Here is a 20,000-nt window from a genome sequence, read left to right as displayed (position 1 = left end):
TGAGCTTAAATATCACTGACACACCACACCTCATTTATCACCAGTTTATTCCATCAAAATCACTTTAATGTTCATTACAATCTTTTGATGAAACAACTGATCTTATCGTTCATGTTGATCTGAAACTTGTGAATCTGTTATTCAGTGTTTTTAGAAATGTGTTAATTACATTCCACTTGCCAGAAGAAACCTTGTTTAGTACAATATGTTAAAACTTGTTACGAGCCAGAAATATGGAACTGTCTTAAATAGATAAACATTTTTCATTCAATATGTTCAGGTTGTTGTTTTATATTTTAAGATCTAAATGAATATTCTGTGTTTTTTCCTGTTGATGTTCTATACGTCTCCTCATAATATATATAACCAGGGCTGCAGGAAGATGTTTTACATTGTGGGAGCTGGAATTTTAAGCAGCGTTCATGTGACATGTGCTATTACATCACCCTGAATGATAGTAAAATAATTTTCTTTTAACAGAATGAGTGCAGATTACAATATTTATACCACAGTGTGGATGAATTGTGGAATTAGAAGGTGTTGATTAATTTCCTACAACAGCACAGCTCTGACAATAGTCATGACTTCAACATAAATGATTAGTTTATATTAATGTGCTCATTCTAATACGTTATCTTTCCTACAGTAACGTCGTTCACAGGGACGTGTATGATGGACGTTACTCGTTATCTAAACCTAAAATAAACTGATTTAAAACATGTTATATAACAAAGAACAGCGTATAATCATTGATGGTGATGTTTTCTGATTGGAGTCGTTTATTTAACATTTATGGAAGGAGTCTCGAGTATCAGCTCTTTGTAACATTATTTTAGCAGCTACAGTTAAAGTAATCCTGAAAGTCGGGGTGTTGCAGCACCATCAGCAGCCCTACTTCCTGTCTCCTTGTATATAATGGGTAATGACAAGAAATTCGAATATTTTGTCTAAATTAACAAGATGCAATCAAATGTAACTTTTTTCTTTTCATACTGAGTAAATATTGTTTCTTATGCCGAGTTTTATTCACATTTTTAATAAATTCTTCATGTATTATTTCTTAAACAAGTAATTAAGTAAAAGTTATTTTATAATGTGATGATGTGATTTGATGTGACTCTTGTAGTGATGAATCTGTGTTCAATGTCATTAGAGAACTCTCATAATATAAACCATCATAACTATATAAAATATTAATCTTAATGAAAAAATGCCAACACACACACACACACACACACACACACACACACACACACACACACACACACACACACACACACACACATACACACACACCGCTGCTCTCTCTCCTAACTCTTTGATATACAGATTGTTAGAAATATGCACAAGTGTTTAGCTGGACACCCAGTTATTATCGTGGTTTATGTGGACTCACCCTCCATAATATGGGATCAAACAGACATTAAAAAATATTCAGGAGTTGTGTTTGTATTCAGAAAAAAATCTATAATTAATCATATCTATAACTTAATAATACTATATTTAAATTATAATATGAGTTTATTATTATTATTATTATTATTATTATTATTATTATTATTATTGGTAGTAGTAGTAGTAGTAGTAGTAGTAGTAGTAGTAATAATAATATTAATAATAGTAATAATAATGATAATAATAATAATACAGCAGAATCCTAACAGCGCCCCGAGCAGGTCAAGTGAGAGAAAATATTTAACTAAACACAAATCTCTGTTTATAAATTCTTTAGTGCCATCTGGTGCATACAAAATTGTAACGCTCCAAATAAAAATTATTATTAAATAATCATTTAAAATTATTACATTTATAATCCTGAAGTCCAGAGTAAATGTGCCTTTATTAATTTAAACATTTAATAGGAAATTAAAAATTCTTGAATATATCAAACGTTATGTAATATTACTTAAAATTATTAATAATTTATTCATGAGTGGAGCTCTGTATACTTGGCCCAGTTTTGCTGTTGATTTTGTTTTATTTCTCTTTGACAATTTGTTTTCCGGATGTCCTGAAATATTCACCTTGGTTTATCTCTTACTGTATACCACAGCTTTCAAAAGCTTTCGTGCCGAGATTTAGTCACATTCTAAATAAATTCTTTATGTATTTTTTTAAAACAAGTGATTAAATAAAATGTATTTTATAATATAATGTGATTATGTAATTTGAGTGAGTGACTCTTGTAGTGATGAATCTGTGTTCAGTGTCATTATAGAACATCTTAGGCAGTAAAAATAAATAAATAAATATTCATATACTGATCAGAAGTTTGAGCGTTGAAATCTCAGCACCACCTTGAGCTCGGCCCTAAACCCTCAATAACTCAACAGTATAAAGACACACACACACACACACACACACACACACACACACACACACACACACACACACACACACACACACACACAGACACACAAAGCTGCTCTTCCTGCTAAGTCTTTGATATACAGATTTTTTTTTTAGAAATACACTTAGGTATAAAGTGTTTAGCTGGAAACCCAGTTACTGTCATGGTTTATGTGGACGCACCCTCCATAACATTACATGAATGAAATCCCTCTTAAAAAACCGCACACACATGTAAGAACTAACATCAATCTGATTTGCACTCACACTCAAGCAGAAATTAAAAGACTTCTTTAATTATACATTTATCAATAACACCCTGAGCTTGACACTACAGTAAATCCTGGAAATCCCAGATAATTTAACTATATAAAATATTAATCTTAATGAATAAATGCAAATACACAGACACACATCTCGCTCCTAACTCTCTGATATTCAGATTCTAAGGCATACATACAGGTATAAAGTGTTAAGCTGGACTCCATGTTACTGTCATGGTTTACTGTATGTGTCATGACTCCGCCCGGACTTTGGCCACGTGCATCTGTTTACGTTCTTCGTCACGTGTCTGCCCCGCCTTCGTCTGCTCCTCCTTGTCTACACACCTGTTTCCTATTCTGATCTCCGTGTCTATTTAATTGTGTGTTGTTTCATGTCCTTTTGTTATTAAACCCTGTTGATTTGGCTATCCTGCATTTGGGTCCCCTTCCTTATCCATGTAATATGCTGGAGGACGAGTCCACACACTGTCATGACGTCCATGATATTACATGGATTCCTGAAAAAAAAACACACACAAACACACAAACATATGTAAGAACTATGATAAAGTGCATCTAGCTGATTTGCACTCTTGGAAACTATTATTCTTTTCCCATTTTTATTACTATTACTACAGCTTTCCTGACATTTTAAACATGGGATCAAGCAGACATTAAAACACTTCTATAATTACTCATATCTGTAACTTTGTAATATTAGAAGTTTAATCTATAATAATAATAATAATAATAATAATAATAATAATAATAATAATAATAATAATAATCATAATAATACAGCAGCATCCTAACAGAACCCCAGCAGGTCAAGTTAGAGAAAATATTTCACTAAACTGCCATCTTGTGGAAACAAAATTGTAATGCTCTTAATAAAAAATATTAAAATAATTATTTAAAATGATTAATCTTTCTAATCCTGAAGCCTGGAGTAAATGTGTGTTTATTAATTTAAACATTTAATTCGAAATTAAACACTAAAAATTAAAAAATATAGCAAACATTATTTAATATTACATGAAATTATTAATAAATAAATTTATACACGAGTAGAGCTCCATATACTTGACCCACAATATATTCACCTTGGTTTATCTCTTATACCACAGCTTTCAGAAGATTCTTCAGTAAATTTTTTCTCTTGTTTCTGATCATGCTGTGTTTGTAATGCAGATATTTATAATCATTTGTGTTTTTTGATTTTATGGAGGGCTGGTGGAAGAAGATTTTTCATTCATGGGTCTGTGTTACTGTTTGATATTGATGTGATGTTTGACACTTAGTGTCACTTCCTGTGTTTGGGACGTCACTTCCTTTGTTTGAATTGTTTCTCAAGCCAAACAAAAAAACTATAAAAACTCAGAAAATTTGTTTTAGTAACTTTATTAGCATAAAAGTAGATCATAGTGAATGATCTTCTCAGCTGTCCTCACTGTCCTCTGCAGGGTTTTGTGATTCAAGATGGTGCAGTTCTCACACCAGACAGTGATGCAGCTGCTCAGGATGATCTCAAAGGTCCCTCTGTAGAACGTGGTCTTATGGATTATGAAATGATTACAGATCAGAAGTCTAGTGTTCTGTGTTTAACAGAAACATGGGTCAAACCAAATGAGTTTGTATTACAAGTATTGTAGCTCCACAACCACTTAAGTGGACACCGTGCCGACAACGGCACACCACCACTAGGGGATGAGGCTGCATCAAATTCATTGTAGCTTTTAAGCATTAAATCCTCTAAATACATGGTTATATTATATACTGTTTGAAAGCTTAGACTCTCAGGATTTTATTAAGCCTACACACAAAGCATAATATGATTTATAGCCGTCATAATAATTTAACGATTTGATAGCCACCTGACCTAGGCGGCGCTAGTTCGGTTTGTTTACTTACCTTTAAATGCTTCCCTTTCTTCACTGGGGTAATATTTTCCAAAACAAATGCTTGTAAAAAAATCCCCAAGAGTCCAAGGAACCTGAAAATGTAAGCCTTTTAATCCAAAACACTTCGCGTCACAAATATTACGTTTCTGACCGAAAACTGGAAACAGCAGTTCACTTCCGTCTTTTGTTTCGGCTCTCTCTTCTCCTAGGAGGCTTATAAAACTACACTGAGTGTCAGATTTGTACTCCAGGTTCTAATGAATCAAATAAGCCCTCACATGAGCCAATCGGTGCCTGTAGTGCAGAGATAGACGGCTGAGAAGCCAATGATGTCTCTCCATCCTAGGTGGGACACCCTCCTTTTGACTGACAATTGCTCCCTCCAGTAGCGATTTTATGATCCGGGACCTAATAAGGAGGACCTAATAATCTCCTAATAAGGAGACGATTCCAATGGTATGCAACATGACACATCTGGTAACCAAGGGCTGCGCAGTAAAGGCTGCGCAAAAGTTTTATTGCGCAATTCTCGAACCTTTCTCACTCTCACGCCTCAGGGTGTCAGGTTACAGGCCTTTTTTCACAGCAGGCTTCTAGGCAGAGGAGTTCTCTTTGTTTTAGGCCTTTTAAACTGAGCATGTAGTCTTTTAATACAAAGTTATACAGTAAACAAGTAAACAACAAAAACATGAACGGACGGACATGTCCATAGAAAAATATTCATATATTTAATCATTTATTTTAGAGATATTTCTATAAATATCTCTAAAATCATTTATTTGCATTGCCTTCTGTATTGCATTCGTTTTGTACATTTACAGGTGCACAAATACTGGCTAATTTTAATTTCATTAAGACACTGCTGTGTTCTGTATTGATCGATGTTCTGTAAATTTGTACTTAACAAGCCTAAACCATGTTATTCAAGTTGTTGTTGTTGTTGTTGTTGTTATTATTATTATTATTATTATTATTATTATTATTATTATTATTATATTATTATTATTATTATTATTATTATTATTATTATTAAAAAAATCTATTTAGCTGTTATATAGTTTGTGTTAATTTTTTTCTCATAAGGGAAATATATTTATATATTATATACATTATTTATTATTTACTGACATTAAAAATGGTCAAAATGGTTTCAAAACAATCTCCTGGCTTTGAAATATACCAGCCTGTAATTGTGCATTAACTTTTGTGCTTCTAGAGTGAAAATAATTAAATATTTCTGTTTTCTTTTTTACTAGAAAATGAGGCATTTTTGCATATTAATGAGGTTTATTACACCAAATATTACAAAAAAATGTGAAAAATATATGTTAATATGTTTTAAACAAGTTAGACAAAAAAAGAAAAAAAAGGCTATCATATAAGCAATCAAAACAGACAAGGTCAAGTTGACTCTGCGCTCCTAATTTGCATAGGAATTCAGACAAGGTCTGCAGGAGGGTTAAGTTATGCAATAACGACCCATTTTTTATAAGTTATAAACATTCATCTAAAATACCCTTTAAGTTATGCAGTAAATAGCATTTAAACAAAGTAACTGCAAGAAAAAGCTTGTGCTTTGTATTAAATAAACTGCAATCACCCCACAACATGGTGAAAACAGGAAAAAAACGGTTTTCTTTAGAATCCCTGAGAGGAGATCGATTAGTATTGGGGGTTGTGTCCGTGGTCTATCAAAGCTAAATGTTATGAAGCAGCTAAAATAAAGACTATGGGGAGACATAAATAATGCATATTTATTTTTTATTTTGTGCGTACCTGTGCTTTTTCGTTTAAATAAAACAGACAGCTGAAGACGCACTTTTGAAAGACTACAACGCACACGCGTAAAAGCAAAGTAAAAAAAATCGCTCTTGGATCAAACCGATAAATAATTTTCAGTCATTCAAAGAGCCATTCAAAAGCTTGTCACTCTCGTGTTACATTGATCTCATGTGTCAATCGATCTGCGCTGCGCAGGTTGCTAATCTTTCTATTGAGATATACCTCAATGGCAAATCATCAGACAAAAAATGCTAAATTAGTAGGGGAGACCGGGGCTGGTTGTTTCAGGTCATTCTAACCATCATCGACCGTTTCTCGAAGGCCTGCCACCCGATCCCGCTAGCCAAGCTCCCCACGGCCTGTGTAGCTGCGTTTTCCGCTTCTACAGTCTGCCTGGAGATATCATTTCGGGCAGGGGCCCCCAGTTGACCTCCCGAGTTTGGGCGGCCAAGACCAAAACAATGTCATTTGTCACATACACATACATACAGAATACGACATGCAGTTAAATACTTTTTGCATCTGTCCGGTATTCAAGCATAGAATGATTGCAATTAGGGATGAAAAATAAAACCAAAGGGAGGTAGATAAACAAAAAAGTATAAACTAAAATATAAAGTATACAAACTGTATAAAATACGAAAAGAATATGTGAAAAATATGTGTGTATGGGTGGGGGTTGGAGATGTCACTCTTGTCTGTCTTCAAAACTCTAGAGCCCTGGTACATAATTTGAAACTGGAAGCTGGTGTAGGGATGTTAAGATTGGGGTTATATGGTCGTGTGCTTTAACGTTTTATTTGAATAAACTGTCTTAAAGTATGATTTTTGTGTACTATCTGCTTGTATTGTCCTCCTATACAAATTAGGAGAACTTGACCTTGTCTGTTTTGACTGCTTATAAGCTTATAAACAATGAAGTATATATGTTAACCTTTTTTTTTTTTACCTTTTTAGTCTAACTTGTTATATATATATTCTATAACTTTTTAGTCTAATTTGAATATATATATATATATATATATATATTGTGTGTGTGTGTGTGTGTGTGTGTGTGTGTGTGTGTGTGTGTGTGTGTGTGTGTGTATTCGGTATAATAAACCTTATTTCTATACAAAAATGCCCCATTTTTTAGTAAAAAACAAAAGACAAAAAAATAGAAATTTTTAATTATTTTCACTATAGAGGCACAAAAGTTGATGCACAATTATAGGCTGGTATATTTCAAGGGCAGGAGATTGTTTTGAAACCATTCTGACCATTTTTAATGTCAGCAAATAATAAAAAAAAAAAAATTTTCAGGTCAAATTGGCTTGAATGTTTATAAATCAAAAATTCTACAATGATCACCATTCTGTGTGTAATATCTATTTTGCCCACCTGATGTCATCTGATCCACCAACAACAGGCTACACACACACACACACACACACACACACACACACACACACACACACACACACACACACACACACACTCAAAAACATGCCATAATTTCATGTGAATAAAACTTTGTTTACCTCATGTATTTTTTTATTAACGATAAATCTTATGATATTTTGCCATGTTTTGAGTAAAATAAGCAGAAATTATTAAATATTATGTTGGATAACCGCTGAAAACTGTATTTTGCATATGTGCCTTGTGGAGTATATTTCTTTTCAAGAAAATCAATAGCATTCAAAACCTTTATAAAAAAATTTAAGTCGGAATCAGAAGTTAGCTGAAGCATTTCCTCATTGCATAGCATCAAGGATTTTGACTCACCCATCCTTTCAGGACTGACCTCCTCGACCTGAGATGTTGATGGTCATGCAGTTTCCTCATCATGTCTCTTAGGGCATTCCCTTGCCCAGTGATCTTGTCCTCCGCAAACAAAACATCCACTCTCTCCCCCTTTTTCTTTTCCGCCTCTGGCTCATCCTCTTCCTCTCCCCCTTCCTCGATATCGCCCTCCTCCTCGATATGTGGAAGTCCCTCTCCATTGTGTATGAGATCTCGTCATGGCTTGCATCATCGTCAGCTGAACTTTGTGTGTTTGTTCTTCTCTCTTTTTTCCCTGATCTTGCTTGGCTTGTGTGAGCAGCTTTTCCGCATGCAGAGCATGTTGTTCGATAAGGCTCAGCTTTCCAGTGTCCCACGTGATGCATAGGTTTTTCACCTTGTCAGATATTTCCGGAATCAGTCCATTCATGAAACTGTTTCTCAAATGCGCCTCGTATGCGGTCACTAACCCCTCACTCATATTCTCGGGGGCAGTAAGGCCGCTGTGCACATTGTGTACTTCCGTGAGGCGATGAAGATATTGCGCAACTGTCTCGCTGTCCTGCTGTCCTGCACAGCGCAATCTTTGTCATATCCATCTTCACTGGAAAAGCCTCACAACACGCTTCACGTAATTCCGTTACGAAGTTATAGTACGTCGCATTCCTCCCGCTCTCATGATCTGGATGTCTCATGCACAGATTTTCATCCGGCCATTCATACTTAATCCGCGTTATGTCAGATGCTAGTTTTCTTCCCAGCAGGCGCCTCAGTTCAAGAGAGGTGGGACGAAATTCTTTGCAGAAACGTTCCAGCTCCACACCAAACTCCCCCCCCCCACTTCTCTCGGGTCAGGGAGGTGCTCATGAGCATGCTCAATGTCCTTTAGTGTCCACGGACGGTGTACTAACATAGGGTCTCCATCCGGCCCCGCTACTTCCACCATGGGCATTGTAATCACACTCTGAAGTTTCTCGTTGACCTCTGGAATCGAAGCCTCTTCTCTGACAGGTTCAAGATCCGTAGTCTCCTTTTGCTTGTCTTTCTGGCGTGTACGATCCGCGATCGGTGGAGAGGGTGGGTCAGCCTTAACTGCCTTCGGTGGAGGCAGTGGACTCTCCTTCGGCTCCACACAAGCTGGCTCCGGATCTGTGCACACCTGTCGACATGACGCAGCCGCTGCCAGACGTGGTCGAGGAGGCGGTCCATCCAGGTCAGGATCATCTGAAAAAGACTTAAGACACTGGAGACTTTGTGAGTTACTTATTGTACTTTGTGTATTCTGTACATATTGTATAGATGCTCTCTTTGGAGTACATTGTGCTTTTTGAAACCTTTTTTCAGCCTCTAACTTCCACAAGTGAAAAGCTGTCCAGTTTATTTCTACCCTGCTCTTCTTCTTCTTCCCAACATTATCTCTTTCCATTTGGGTCAGGTTACCTTTCAGCAAATCTAACTGCTTCAAGCTAAAACTGCCGCCGTCTGGGAAGCCACACTCCGTCACCCACCGCAGCAATTGTGACACAGAATCAGGACCATAATTATTTCTCATATAATTCACATTAGGTCCAGTGACACACACTGGGTTTTTATTGAGCATGCTCTTAGAAATACTGTTGCCCATGACTATCTTAGTTTATTGTTGACAGTCTCTGCACCAGAAAGCCTGTGCTATGTGTGTGTGTGTGTTATCTTTTGTTTTGGCCTTTTCTCTTTTCGCCAAACCTGCTTTGCTCTCCGGAGAGTCTACACCGAGCTCGTCAGCTCTTAGCGGCGGGTTTTCTCAAAACCTCGCAAACAAGATACCTTTAGCACCTAATCCCAGATTAGTGCCGTGCTTTACTTTTGTATTTTAGGCCTTGCACTAGGTGCCTATCCAGGTCACTGACCTGTCGACAGATCCAGGTTTAAATCCTGTCTTTACAGCTCTTTCTACACAGAGACAACCAACAATATTCACTATTCAACACTAATGAATTCAACTATGGTTTTCAAAATAAAACCCTTACAACTTTAGCAGATTAATCAGTGTTCTTTAACACAAATAAAAATAGATTCTCTCACCTTCCACTCATCCAATTACTTTTGATTCCAGCGTTGAGGCGGCTCACGGTGAACTCCCGAGTCCTCTCACGCTCATAGCCAATTTTGCGGTCGAGGTGAAGTTAACAGCCTTCAAGGCTCGAGCGCTGCAAGCCTCCCCGGGAATCCCCGAAGTCGACTCTCAAACGCGGAATCCTGCCGACAATGCCAGCCTGTTGTGGAAGTTTTGAGGTTCGAGAGAATTAAAGCATAAAAATATCACACCAACAGGCAAAATAAACAGGACATGTAAAACCAAAACATCATCCACCATTGGCTTAGAAGCATCGCCTGTTCATCTTCTGACCAAGCTAATCCCACGGGAACAGAAAAGGTCTCATGGGAAAGCTCTGATTAAATGCAGTTTTAGGAAAAAACAACTGAAATCTCCAGTCACAATAACTACCAGCCATGGGAAATACAGAAGCCTAGAAGGACAGATTCATGTGTTCTTCTCTAAAGTAAAAATTTCCACTACAACACACACACACACACACACACACACACACACACACACACACACACACACACACACACACACACACAGTGGTTATCAGTACACACACACACAAACACACACACACACACACACACACAGACACACACAGTGAGTATCAGTACACACACACCCACACACACACAAAGACACACACGCACACAGTGAGTATCAGTACATAAACACAGACACACACATGCACACACACAGTGAGTATCAGTACACACACACACACACACACACACACACACAGAGTGAGCATGAGTACACACACACATAGTGAGTATCAGTACAGACACATGCACAGTGAGTATACACACAGAGACACACACAGTATCAGTATACACACACACACACACACACACACACAAACACACACACATCAGTACACACACAGAGGTGAAAATAGTTAGGTATGACTGTAATCAGGTGATGGACAATGTAAATTATGTGTAAAGTGCAGACAGGGACTCCATCAAGACTCACTATGACATCATAACTAAAAGACTAGAGCCAGAAGCTGACACAGACATGAGGGCTTCCTGAGATGTAAAGTGTCCCACTGCTCCACAGTCTGTAAACCTGAGTGACTTGTGATGGTGGTAAGGAGACAGCATCCAGACATCCCAGTTCACCAAACACTCTATGACCATCAACCCTCCAGATCTGCTCCTTTACCTGAGACAAGCTATTCATAATAATCTAAACTAAACAGATGTGTTTTTATCACTGAGACTGTGTCTGAGTCCCGAACACTAATTAGAAGTCTGTTCCATAACTGTGGGGCTCTGTGAGAAAAAGATCTGCCCCCTGATGGAGACTTTTGTACTTGAGGTACTACCAAATATCCTGCACCCTTTGATCGAAGTAGGTGTGATGGATAATAAAAAAAAACTAAAAGATGTCTCAGTACTGTGGTGTGTGACCATTAAGTGCTTTAGGTTAGTAATAGTATTTTATCATCAAAGTGAAACCGATCTAGCAGCACTAAGAGATTTTTTGTAGCTATGAAAAAAGCCATGGCTTTACTTCCATGTTAATCGAAATTCCAATAATTTAGTTTGAGGCCATTTATTTTCTAATTTCCTAGCTGATTGTTTTACAATTTTGTGTGTTGTCATTATACCAAGGTGCAAATTTTCTCTCTCTAATTACTTTCCTTTTAAGTGGAGCTACAATACTTGTAATACAAACTGGTTTGGTTTGACCCATGTTTCTGTTAAACACAGAACACTAAACTTCTGATCTGTAATCATTTCATTATGCACACGAGCTTTAGATACAAGAGATCTTATATTTAACAGTCCTAGCTTCAGACCGAAGGTGCCTCACAGTTTTCATCTCTCTCTCTCTCTTTCTCTCTCTCTCTCTCTCTCTCTCTCTCTCTCTCTCTCTCTCTCTCAGAACTTAACCTGGTCACTCAACACAAGCTCCATCACCAAGTTAATACAGCTGCGTCTCTACTTCTTACTGAGGAAAGCCCATCTCCCTCCCCCCATCCTGACCATGTTCTACAGAGGGACCTTTGAGATCATCCTGAGCAGCTGCATCACTGTCTGGTGTGAGAACTGCACCATCTTGGATCGCAAGACCCTGAAGAGGACAGTGAGGACAGCTGAGAAGATTCACTATGATCTACTTTTATGCTAATAAAGTTACTAAAACAAATTTTCTGAGTTTTTATAGTTTTTTGTTTAGCTTGAGAAACAATTCAAACACAGGAAGTGATCTCCTGAACACAGGAAGTGACACCAAGTGTCAAACATCACATCAATATCATGCAGTAACGCAGACCAATGAATGAACAAATCTTCTTCCACCAGCCCTCCATCAAATCTTTGGCATCAACATAGACATTACAGCACTGAAGTACCATTACTCACCCCATAATAAGACAACAGTGGACAAAACAAACAAACAATGATTATAAATATCTGCATTACAAACACAGCATTATAAGACTCAGTTGCTTCACTGATATTCTGCACACTGCACTTTACTACATGTAACACATGTTACATGTAAAGCGACCTTGAGCTACGGAAAGGCGCTATATAAATAAAACTTCTTCTTCTTCTTCTTCTTCTTCTTCTTCTTCTTCTTCTTCTTCTTCTTCTTCTTCAACACACCTTACATTTACATTCATGGCACTCAGTGACAGCTTAGTGATCCTGGGATTTGAACTCACAACCTTCCAATCTGACATTCTGCACACTGCACTTTACTCTTACTACATGTAACAGAACTGCACATGTGGTACATTCCACACTGTTTACACATTCTTTACTCTTACTACATGTAACATAATTGCACACATTATTTTAGTTATTTAATTTCTATTCATTATTAATTGACTTATTTGTATCTTTTTATTTAATATTCAGTTTATTTCTATGCACTTAATATAGGCTGGATTTTAATTTCACTGCAAACTGTATATGTATATAAATGTGTATGTGAAATAAAATATTTAACAGTGAAATAAACATTAAAGTCGGTTTGATGGATTAAACTGGTGATAATGAGGTGTGGTGTGTCAGTGATATTTAAGCTCACTATGACTTATAGCACTAAATGTGTTGTAAAAGGAAAGCTGGAAACATTTGTTAAGTAATAATGGAGGTGATTTAACTCTCCCTAATTTATCTACTAATAACAATGTGAGAAAATGAACGTGGTTCAGAATGAATGAAATTATTAGAAGTATAATAAAGTCATTTTTAGTGTTTATAAAAGTTGAAATGGAATTTCCTGAGAAAAGGCCTTTGGAGACGTGTCTCAGTCACATGGTCCCTGTCCTTCTGAGATTTCTCCTCCACATCATCATATTCTGTAAAATAAACACATTTACTTATTTAATACATCCTTTATATTGTATTAATACAGTAATTGTTTTGTAACAACTTATAATACATAAACAATGCACTATGTAGGATTTCTCTGATATTTAGCTTGTTTAGCTTGAGAAACAATTCAAACACAGGAAGTGATCTCCTGAACACAGGAAGTGACACCAAGTGTCAAACATCACATCAATATCATGCAGTAACGCAGACCAATGAATGAACAAATCTTCTTCCACTAGCCCTCCATCAAATCTTTGGCATCAACACAGACATTACAGCACTGAAGTAGCATTACTCACCCCATAATAAGACAACAGTGGACAAAACAAACAAACAATGATTATAAATATCTGCATTACAAACACAGCATTATAAGAAACAAGAGAAATGTATCTTTTGAAAGCTGTGGTATAAGAGATAAACCAAGGTGAATATATTGTGGGCCAAGTACTTGTGTATATATTCATTTATTAATAATTTTAATTTAATATTACATAATGTTTGCTATATTCTAGAATTTTAGTATTTTATTTCTAATTAAATGTTTAAATAAATTAATAAAGGCACATTTACTCCAGGCTTCAGGATTAGAAACATTAATAATTATAAATGATTATTTTACTAATTTTTATTAAGAGCATTACAATTTTGTAATCCAAAAATAGATGGCAGTAAAGAATTTTCAAAGTGAGATATCTGTTTAGTGAAATATTTTAAATCACATGACCTGCTGGGGGCACTGTTACCATTCTGCTGTATACTACTAATAATAATAATAATAATAATAATAATAATAATAATAATTATTATTATTATTATTATTATTATTATTATTGTTATTATTATTATAGATAAAACTAATATTACAAAGTTAAAGTTATGAGTAATTATAGAAGTGTTTTAATGTCTGCTTGATCCCATGTTTAAAATTTCATGAAAGCTGATATGGTCACAAAATGTTGCATATTTGTTCTAAATAGTAATAAAAATGGGAAAAGAATAATAGTTTCCAATAGTGCAAATCAGCTAGATGCACTTTATCTTAGTTTTTACGTGTGTGTGTGTGTGTGTGTGTGTGTGTGTGTGTGTGTGTGTGTGTGTGTGTGTGTGTGTTTACAGGGATTTCATTCATGGTTATGGAGGACAAGTCCACATAAACCATGACAGTAACTGGGTGTCCAGCTAAACACTTTATACCTGTGCGTATTTAAAAAAAAATCTGTATATCTAAGAGTTAGGACAAAGTGTGTGTGTGTGTGTGTGTGTGTGTGAGAGAGAGAGAGAGAGAGAGAGAGAGAGAGAGAGAGAGAGAGAGAGAGAGAGAGAGAGAGAGAGAGAGAGAGAGAGAGAGAAAGAGAGAGAGAGAGAGAGAGAGAGAGAGAGAGAGAGAGAGAGAGAGAGAGAGGGAATAGTTATGTATTTTTATATTTTTTCTTCTTCTCCTGTTTATAATTTCTTGAAAGCAGATATGGTCACATACATTTGTGCTAATAATAAGAGGTAGAAATGTAAAGAAAAAGGGAAAAACATTTTTTTATAGAGTCCATAGAAACCATGACAGTAACTGGGTGTCCAGCATTTTATACCTGTGTGTATCTTAGAATCTGAATATTAAAGAGTTATTAAGAGAGAGCAGCCATGTGTGTGTGTGTGTGTGTGTGTGTGTGTGTGTGTGTGTGTGTGTGTGTGTGTGTGTGTGTGTGTGTGTGTGTCTGTGTGTTGGCATGTATTCATTAAGATGATGATTTTTTTAAACAGTTGAATTATTGAGGGTTTAGGGTCGAGCACACGGTGCTGCTGAGTTTTGAACTCACATCCTTCTGATCAGTATATAAATATTTACTTATTTTTACTGCCTGAATTGTTCTATAATGACACTAACACAAATTCATCACTACAAGAGTCACTCACTCAAATCACACCATCACATTATATTATAAAATAATGTTTATTTAATCACTTGTTTAAAAAAAAATACATTAAAAAGAAAAATGTGAATAAAACTAGGCATAAGACAATATTTACTGAGTATGAAAGGAAAATTGCATTTGCTTGTATATTGTTAATTTAGACAACTTTATTAATATAATCATTTATGTTGCAGTCGTAACTATTTTCAGAACTGTGCTGTTGTAGAAAATTAATCAACACATTCCTGAATTCATCAAAAGTGTACTATATTTATTGTAATCAGCACTCAATCTGTATTAAATTATATTACTATCATTCATGTGTGAGGAAAACATTCTTTACTGGAGGTGAAGGTGAAGTGTTTACGCAGCACAAACCAGGACTGTAAAGCCCTCTGAGCGGTGTGTATAGATGAGCACATCTCTAGGTCTGTTCTTTCCTCTCTCAATGACATCTACAACAGACAATGCAGTACCAGAGCTGCTGAAATCATTAAAGACTCCATCCACCCCATTAACTGTCTGTTCAACATCTGTTCAACATCTCACTTCCATAGCCTGATGACTACTATACAAATACTTCACAGTCTATAAAGACTCAGTTGCTTCACTGATATTCTGCACACTGCACTTTACTACATGTAACACATGTTACATGTAAAGCGACCTTGAGCTACGGAAAGGCGCTATATAAATAAAACTTCTTCTTCTTCTTCTTCTTCTTCTTCTTCTTCTTCTTCTTCTTCTTCTTCTTCTTCTTCTTCAACACACCTTACATTTACATTCATGGCACTCAGTGACAGCTTAGTGATCCTGGGATTTGAACTCACAACCTTCCAATCTGACATTCTGCACATTGCACTTTACTCTTACTACATGTAACAGAACTGCACATGTCTTACATTCCACACTGTTTACACATTCTTTACTCTTACTACATGTAACATAATTGCACACATTATTTTAGTTATTTAATTTCTATTCATTATTAATTGACTTATTTGTATCTTTTTATTTAATATTCAGTTTATTTCTATGTACTTAATATAGGCTGGATTTTAATTTCACTGCAAACTGTATATGTATATAAATGTGTATGTGAAATAAAATATTTAACAGTGAAATAAACATTAAAGTCGGTTTGATGGATTAAACTGGTGATAATGAGGTGTGGTGTGTCAGTGATATTTAAGCTCACTATGACTTATAGTACTAAATGTGTTGTAAAAGGAAAGCTGGAAACATTTGTTAAGTAATAATGGAGGTGATTTAACTCTCCCTAATTTATCTACTAATAACAAGGTGAGAAAATGAACGTGGTTCAGAATGAATGAAATTATTAGAAGTATAATAAAGTCATTTTTTGTGTTTATAAAAGTTGAAATGTAATTTCCTGAGAAAAGGCCTTTGGAGACGTGTCTCAGTCACATGGTCCCTGTCCTTCTGAGATTTCTCCTCCACATCATCATAGTCTGTAAAATAAACACATTTACTTATTTAATACATCCTTTATATTGTATTAATACAGTAATTGTTTTGTAACAACTTATAATACATAAACAATGCACTATGTAGGATTTCTCTGATATTTAAACCATAAATGAAGAGAATAGAGGACATTTATCAGATCACATTAGAGAATAAACAGGAAGTCACTGTCACAACCGGAAGCGGAAGGAGACAGACCCGTAAGCAGGATAGCTTCAAATGAAAGGGGTTTAATAAATGATAAAGACAACGACATAAAGACGATAACAAAAGCAATACAAATGAAGACACTTAACAAAGACTAGACATGACGAGGCGTAAACGTAACTAATGATTTCGCGCTGCACTCGGCAACGCGGCTCACTTAAATATAAAAAGACACGATGACACAATAAGGATCAGGTGTAAAGACAGGGAGGGGCAGACGAAGGCGGGGCAGACACATGATGAGGAAGATAAACAAAAAGGCACGTGGCCAAAAGTCCGGGTTGAGTCCTGACAGTACCCCCCCCCCCCCACTCGAGGTGCGGCTCCCGAAGCGCCAAACCCCGACAAGGTCCAGGAGGGGGGGGTGAGGCACACGGCGAAGGCAGATGGGGGAGCAAGGAACACGGCGAAGGCAGATGGGGGAGCGAGGAACACGGCGAAGGCAGATGGGGGAAGCGAGGAACACGGCGAAGGCAGATGGGGGAGCAAGGTCCACGGCAGGGCCGGTGGGGGGAGCAAGGCACACGGCGAGGCCGGTGGGGGACCAAGGCACAGCCGAGCAGAAGGGCCACGCGACTTCCATAGCCGAGCTGAAGGGCCGAGCGACATCCACAGCCGAGCTGGAGGGCCGAGTGACGTCTACAGCCGAGCTGGAAGGCCAGCGACATCCACAGCCGAGCTGGAGGGCTGCACATAACCCCCGACGCACCGCTGCCAGATCCACGTCCCGATAACCAGAATATGAAGGGTGGGAGGGTGGGAAAAGTCCTTCGCCCTGGGCCTGCAGCACCCCCCGCGGAAGAAGTGAAGCGACGCCCTCCTCGGAACAGAACTGAAAGTGGAGCGACGTCCTTCACCGGAAAAAATGCGGGGCGATGCCGCAGGGCACCAAAAAATAAAAAAGGGGCAAAAACGGTATGGTGACATCCTCCGCGAAGGAAGTGAGGCAACGACCGCTTCGGACGGAACCGAAAGTGTAGCGGCGTCCCTCACCGGAAAAAGTGTGGAGCGATGCCACCGAAAAAAGAAAAAAGGTTCAGAAGGACTGCCGGAACAGGTCGGTCCGAGCTCGAAGCTATCCTGCTGGGTCTCAGTTCTTAGGCGGAATCATTCTTTCACACCCGGAAGGGGAAGGAGACAGACCCGTATGCAGGATAGCTTCAAATGAAAGGGGTTTAATAAATGATAAAGACAACGACATAAAGACGATAACAAAAGCAATACAAATGAAGACACTTAACAAAGACTAGACATGACGAGGGGTAAACGTAACTAATGATTTCGCGCTGCACTCTGCAACGCGGCTCACTTAAATATAAAAAGACACGATGACACAATAAGGATCAGGTGTAAAGACAGGGAGGGGCAGACGAAGGCGGGGCAGACACATGATGAGGAAGATAAACAAAAAGACATGTGGCCAAAAGTTCGGGTTGAGTCCTGACAGTCACACACCTTCTGTCTCTCCTACATCCTGTTCCTCAGTGATGACATCATCATAATGTTCTGGATTGTCTAATGAACAAATAAATTAATAAATAATGAACCACTGTGTGTGTTGGTGTTACAGTAGAATACTGAGTTACAGGGGGATGTGATGAAGCAGTGTTTTTAAAAAATCTGTAAAACAATAAAAAATAATTTTCTTACAGAAAACTTCACCATGTTGATGAATACACAAATTTTTAATATAAATTTATGTGAATTTAAGTTCCTGTGAATGAGCTGTTACTATAGAAACCACAATGTATTGGATCATTAATAGAAACCTGTGGTTTACATCTGCAGTACTGTCAGAGCTGCTGCTATAGAAAATTAATCAACACCTACTGACCAATCAGAACGCAGAATTCAACAGTGTACTAAAATGGAATTAAGCAACAAAGCTTGAGTTTCACGGTATACAATTTTAAGGTAAATAAATTCCTTCCATTTTCATAAAAAAACTGACCTGTGATGATGTTTGTGTTTGTTTCAGTGGTAACTGCATCGTCATAGTTCTCGGACACGTCCTCTGTCAGGACTTAAGAGATAAAAGCTATTAAATCCACATCAATGTCATTAATGATCATTTGGATGCTTGTGGATGCCACACTGTCCCATTATTATCATACCTGTCAGTATAACTGACTTCTGATCAGCTGTAATGGCATCATCATAATTCTCAGCTTCATCCTCTACACCAAAACACAGATATTTAAAGATATTTAAAGTTTACTGAAGTGACAGTTTGTACACTGTGCATTTGATGACACGATACAAAATGACATCGTACACGTGTAAAAAACGTCACTACACACAAACTGATAAACAAACGTATTGACAGTGTGTGTGTTTAATTTATACTGCTTTCTAAAATAAATCCCAAAACAGAACCACACCATCCACGTTATCAGGGATGGGTCCAGCAGTGACGGCATCATCGTAGTCCTCTGGTGGGTCGACTCTTCCTGGATCACCTAAATGAAATAAAAGCAGAGACTCTGTACAAACAGCTCCATCACATTCTGACCTCATGGTTTAATGTCAACTCAGTAAATTTATGTGATCACTTAACAACTGCACCCACTTATGATGTCACTGGTGTCCATGACATCATCATAATACTCAGCCTTTTCTTTGATCCCAGACTTTACTGTAAAAAGAACAATGTGTTAGTTTTGGGTTTTTAAACACATTTATACTCAATAAAATCCTCATCCAAAGAAGCTTTGATAAATTTGATCAGATGGATTTCAGGAGATTAAAGTAAGATAAAGTTGATGGTGAGATCTCATGTGTCAGCATTAAAACACTGGAGTTACTGTAATTCTTCTACACACTACATCATAATCACGTCTCAGAAAGGACATATGTAGTCATTTCTGATTTCTAATTTTAATTCTAATATCTTTCAGTTAATGGAGTTAGAC

The 20,000-nt window shown here is 37.1% G+C and overlaps 2 protein-coding genes across 9 annotated transcripts in view; one reads left to right on the top strand and one right to left on the bottom strand.

The window, feature by feature from the left end:
* The window catches only part of LOC113650187 (B-cell receptor CD22-like), a 1,781,460-nt gene that overhangs the window by 1,456,351 nt on the left and 305,109 nt on the right, over positions 1 to 20,000 (top strand). The gene's annotated exons all lie outside the window — the stretch shown is intronic.
* The window catches only part of LOC113663360 (antigen WC1.1-like), an 870,979-nt gene that overhangs the window by 840,372 nt on the left and 10,607 nt on the right, over positions 1 to 20,000 (bottom strand). Inside the window, exons 16-21 of one of the 5 annotated variants that reach the window (XM_047803946.1) lie at positions 19,658 to 19,723; positions 19,470 to 19,547; positions 19,203 to 19,265; positions 19,040 to 19,102; positions 18,544 to 18,603; positions 15,631 to 16,865 (exon numbers count right to left, since the gene is read on the bottom strand). The exons of 2 other annotated variants lie outside the window; for them this stretch is intronic. In XM_047803946.1, the coding sequence (XP_047659902.1) occupies positions 16,750 to 16,865; positions 18,544 to 18,603; positions 19,040 to 19,102; positions 19,203 to 19,265; positions 19,470 to 19,547; positions 19,658 to 19,723 (446 nt within the window). In that variant the 3' untranslated portion in view covers positions 15,631 to 16,749. Of the gene's footprint in view, positions 1 to 15,630; positions 16,866 to 18,543; positions 18,604 to 19,039; positions 19,103 to 19,202; positions 19,266 to 19,469; positions 19,548 to 19,653; positions 19,724 to 20,000 lie in introns of those variants that run through there. 2 more of the 5 variants (XM_047803945.1, XM_047803948.1) reach the window with 2 other exon arrangements.

This window comes from Tachysurus fulvidraco, chromosome 19, assembly GCF_022655615.1.
Source record: "Tachysurus fulvidraco isolate hzauxx_2018 chromosome 19, HZAU_PFXX_2.0, whole genome shotgun sequence".
Taxonomy (NCBI): Eukaryota; Metazoa; Chordata; class Actinopteri; order Siluriformes; family Bagridae; genus Tachysurus; species Tachysurus fulvidraco.
This window is presented reverse-complemented; position numbering and strand designations above follow the sequence as displayed.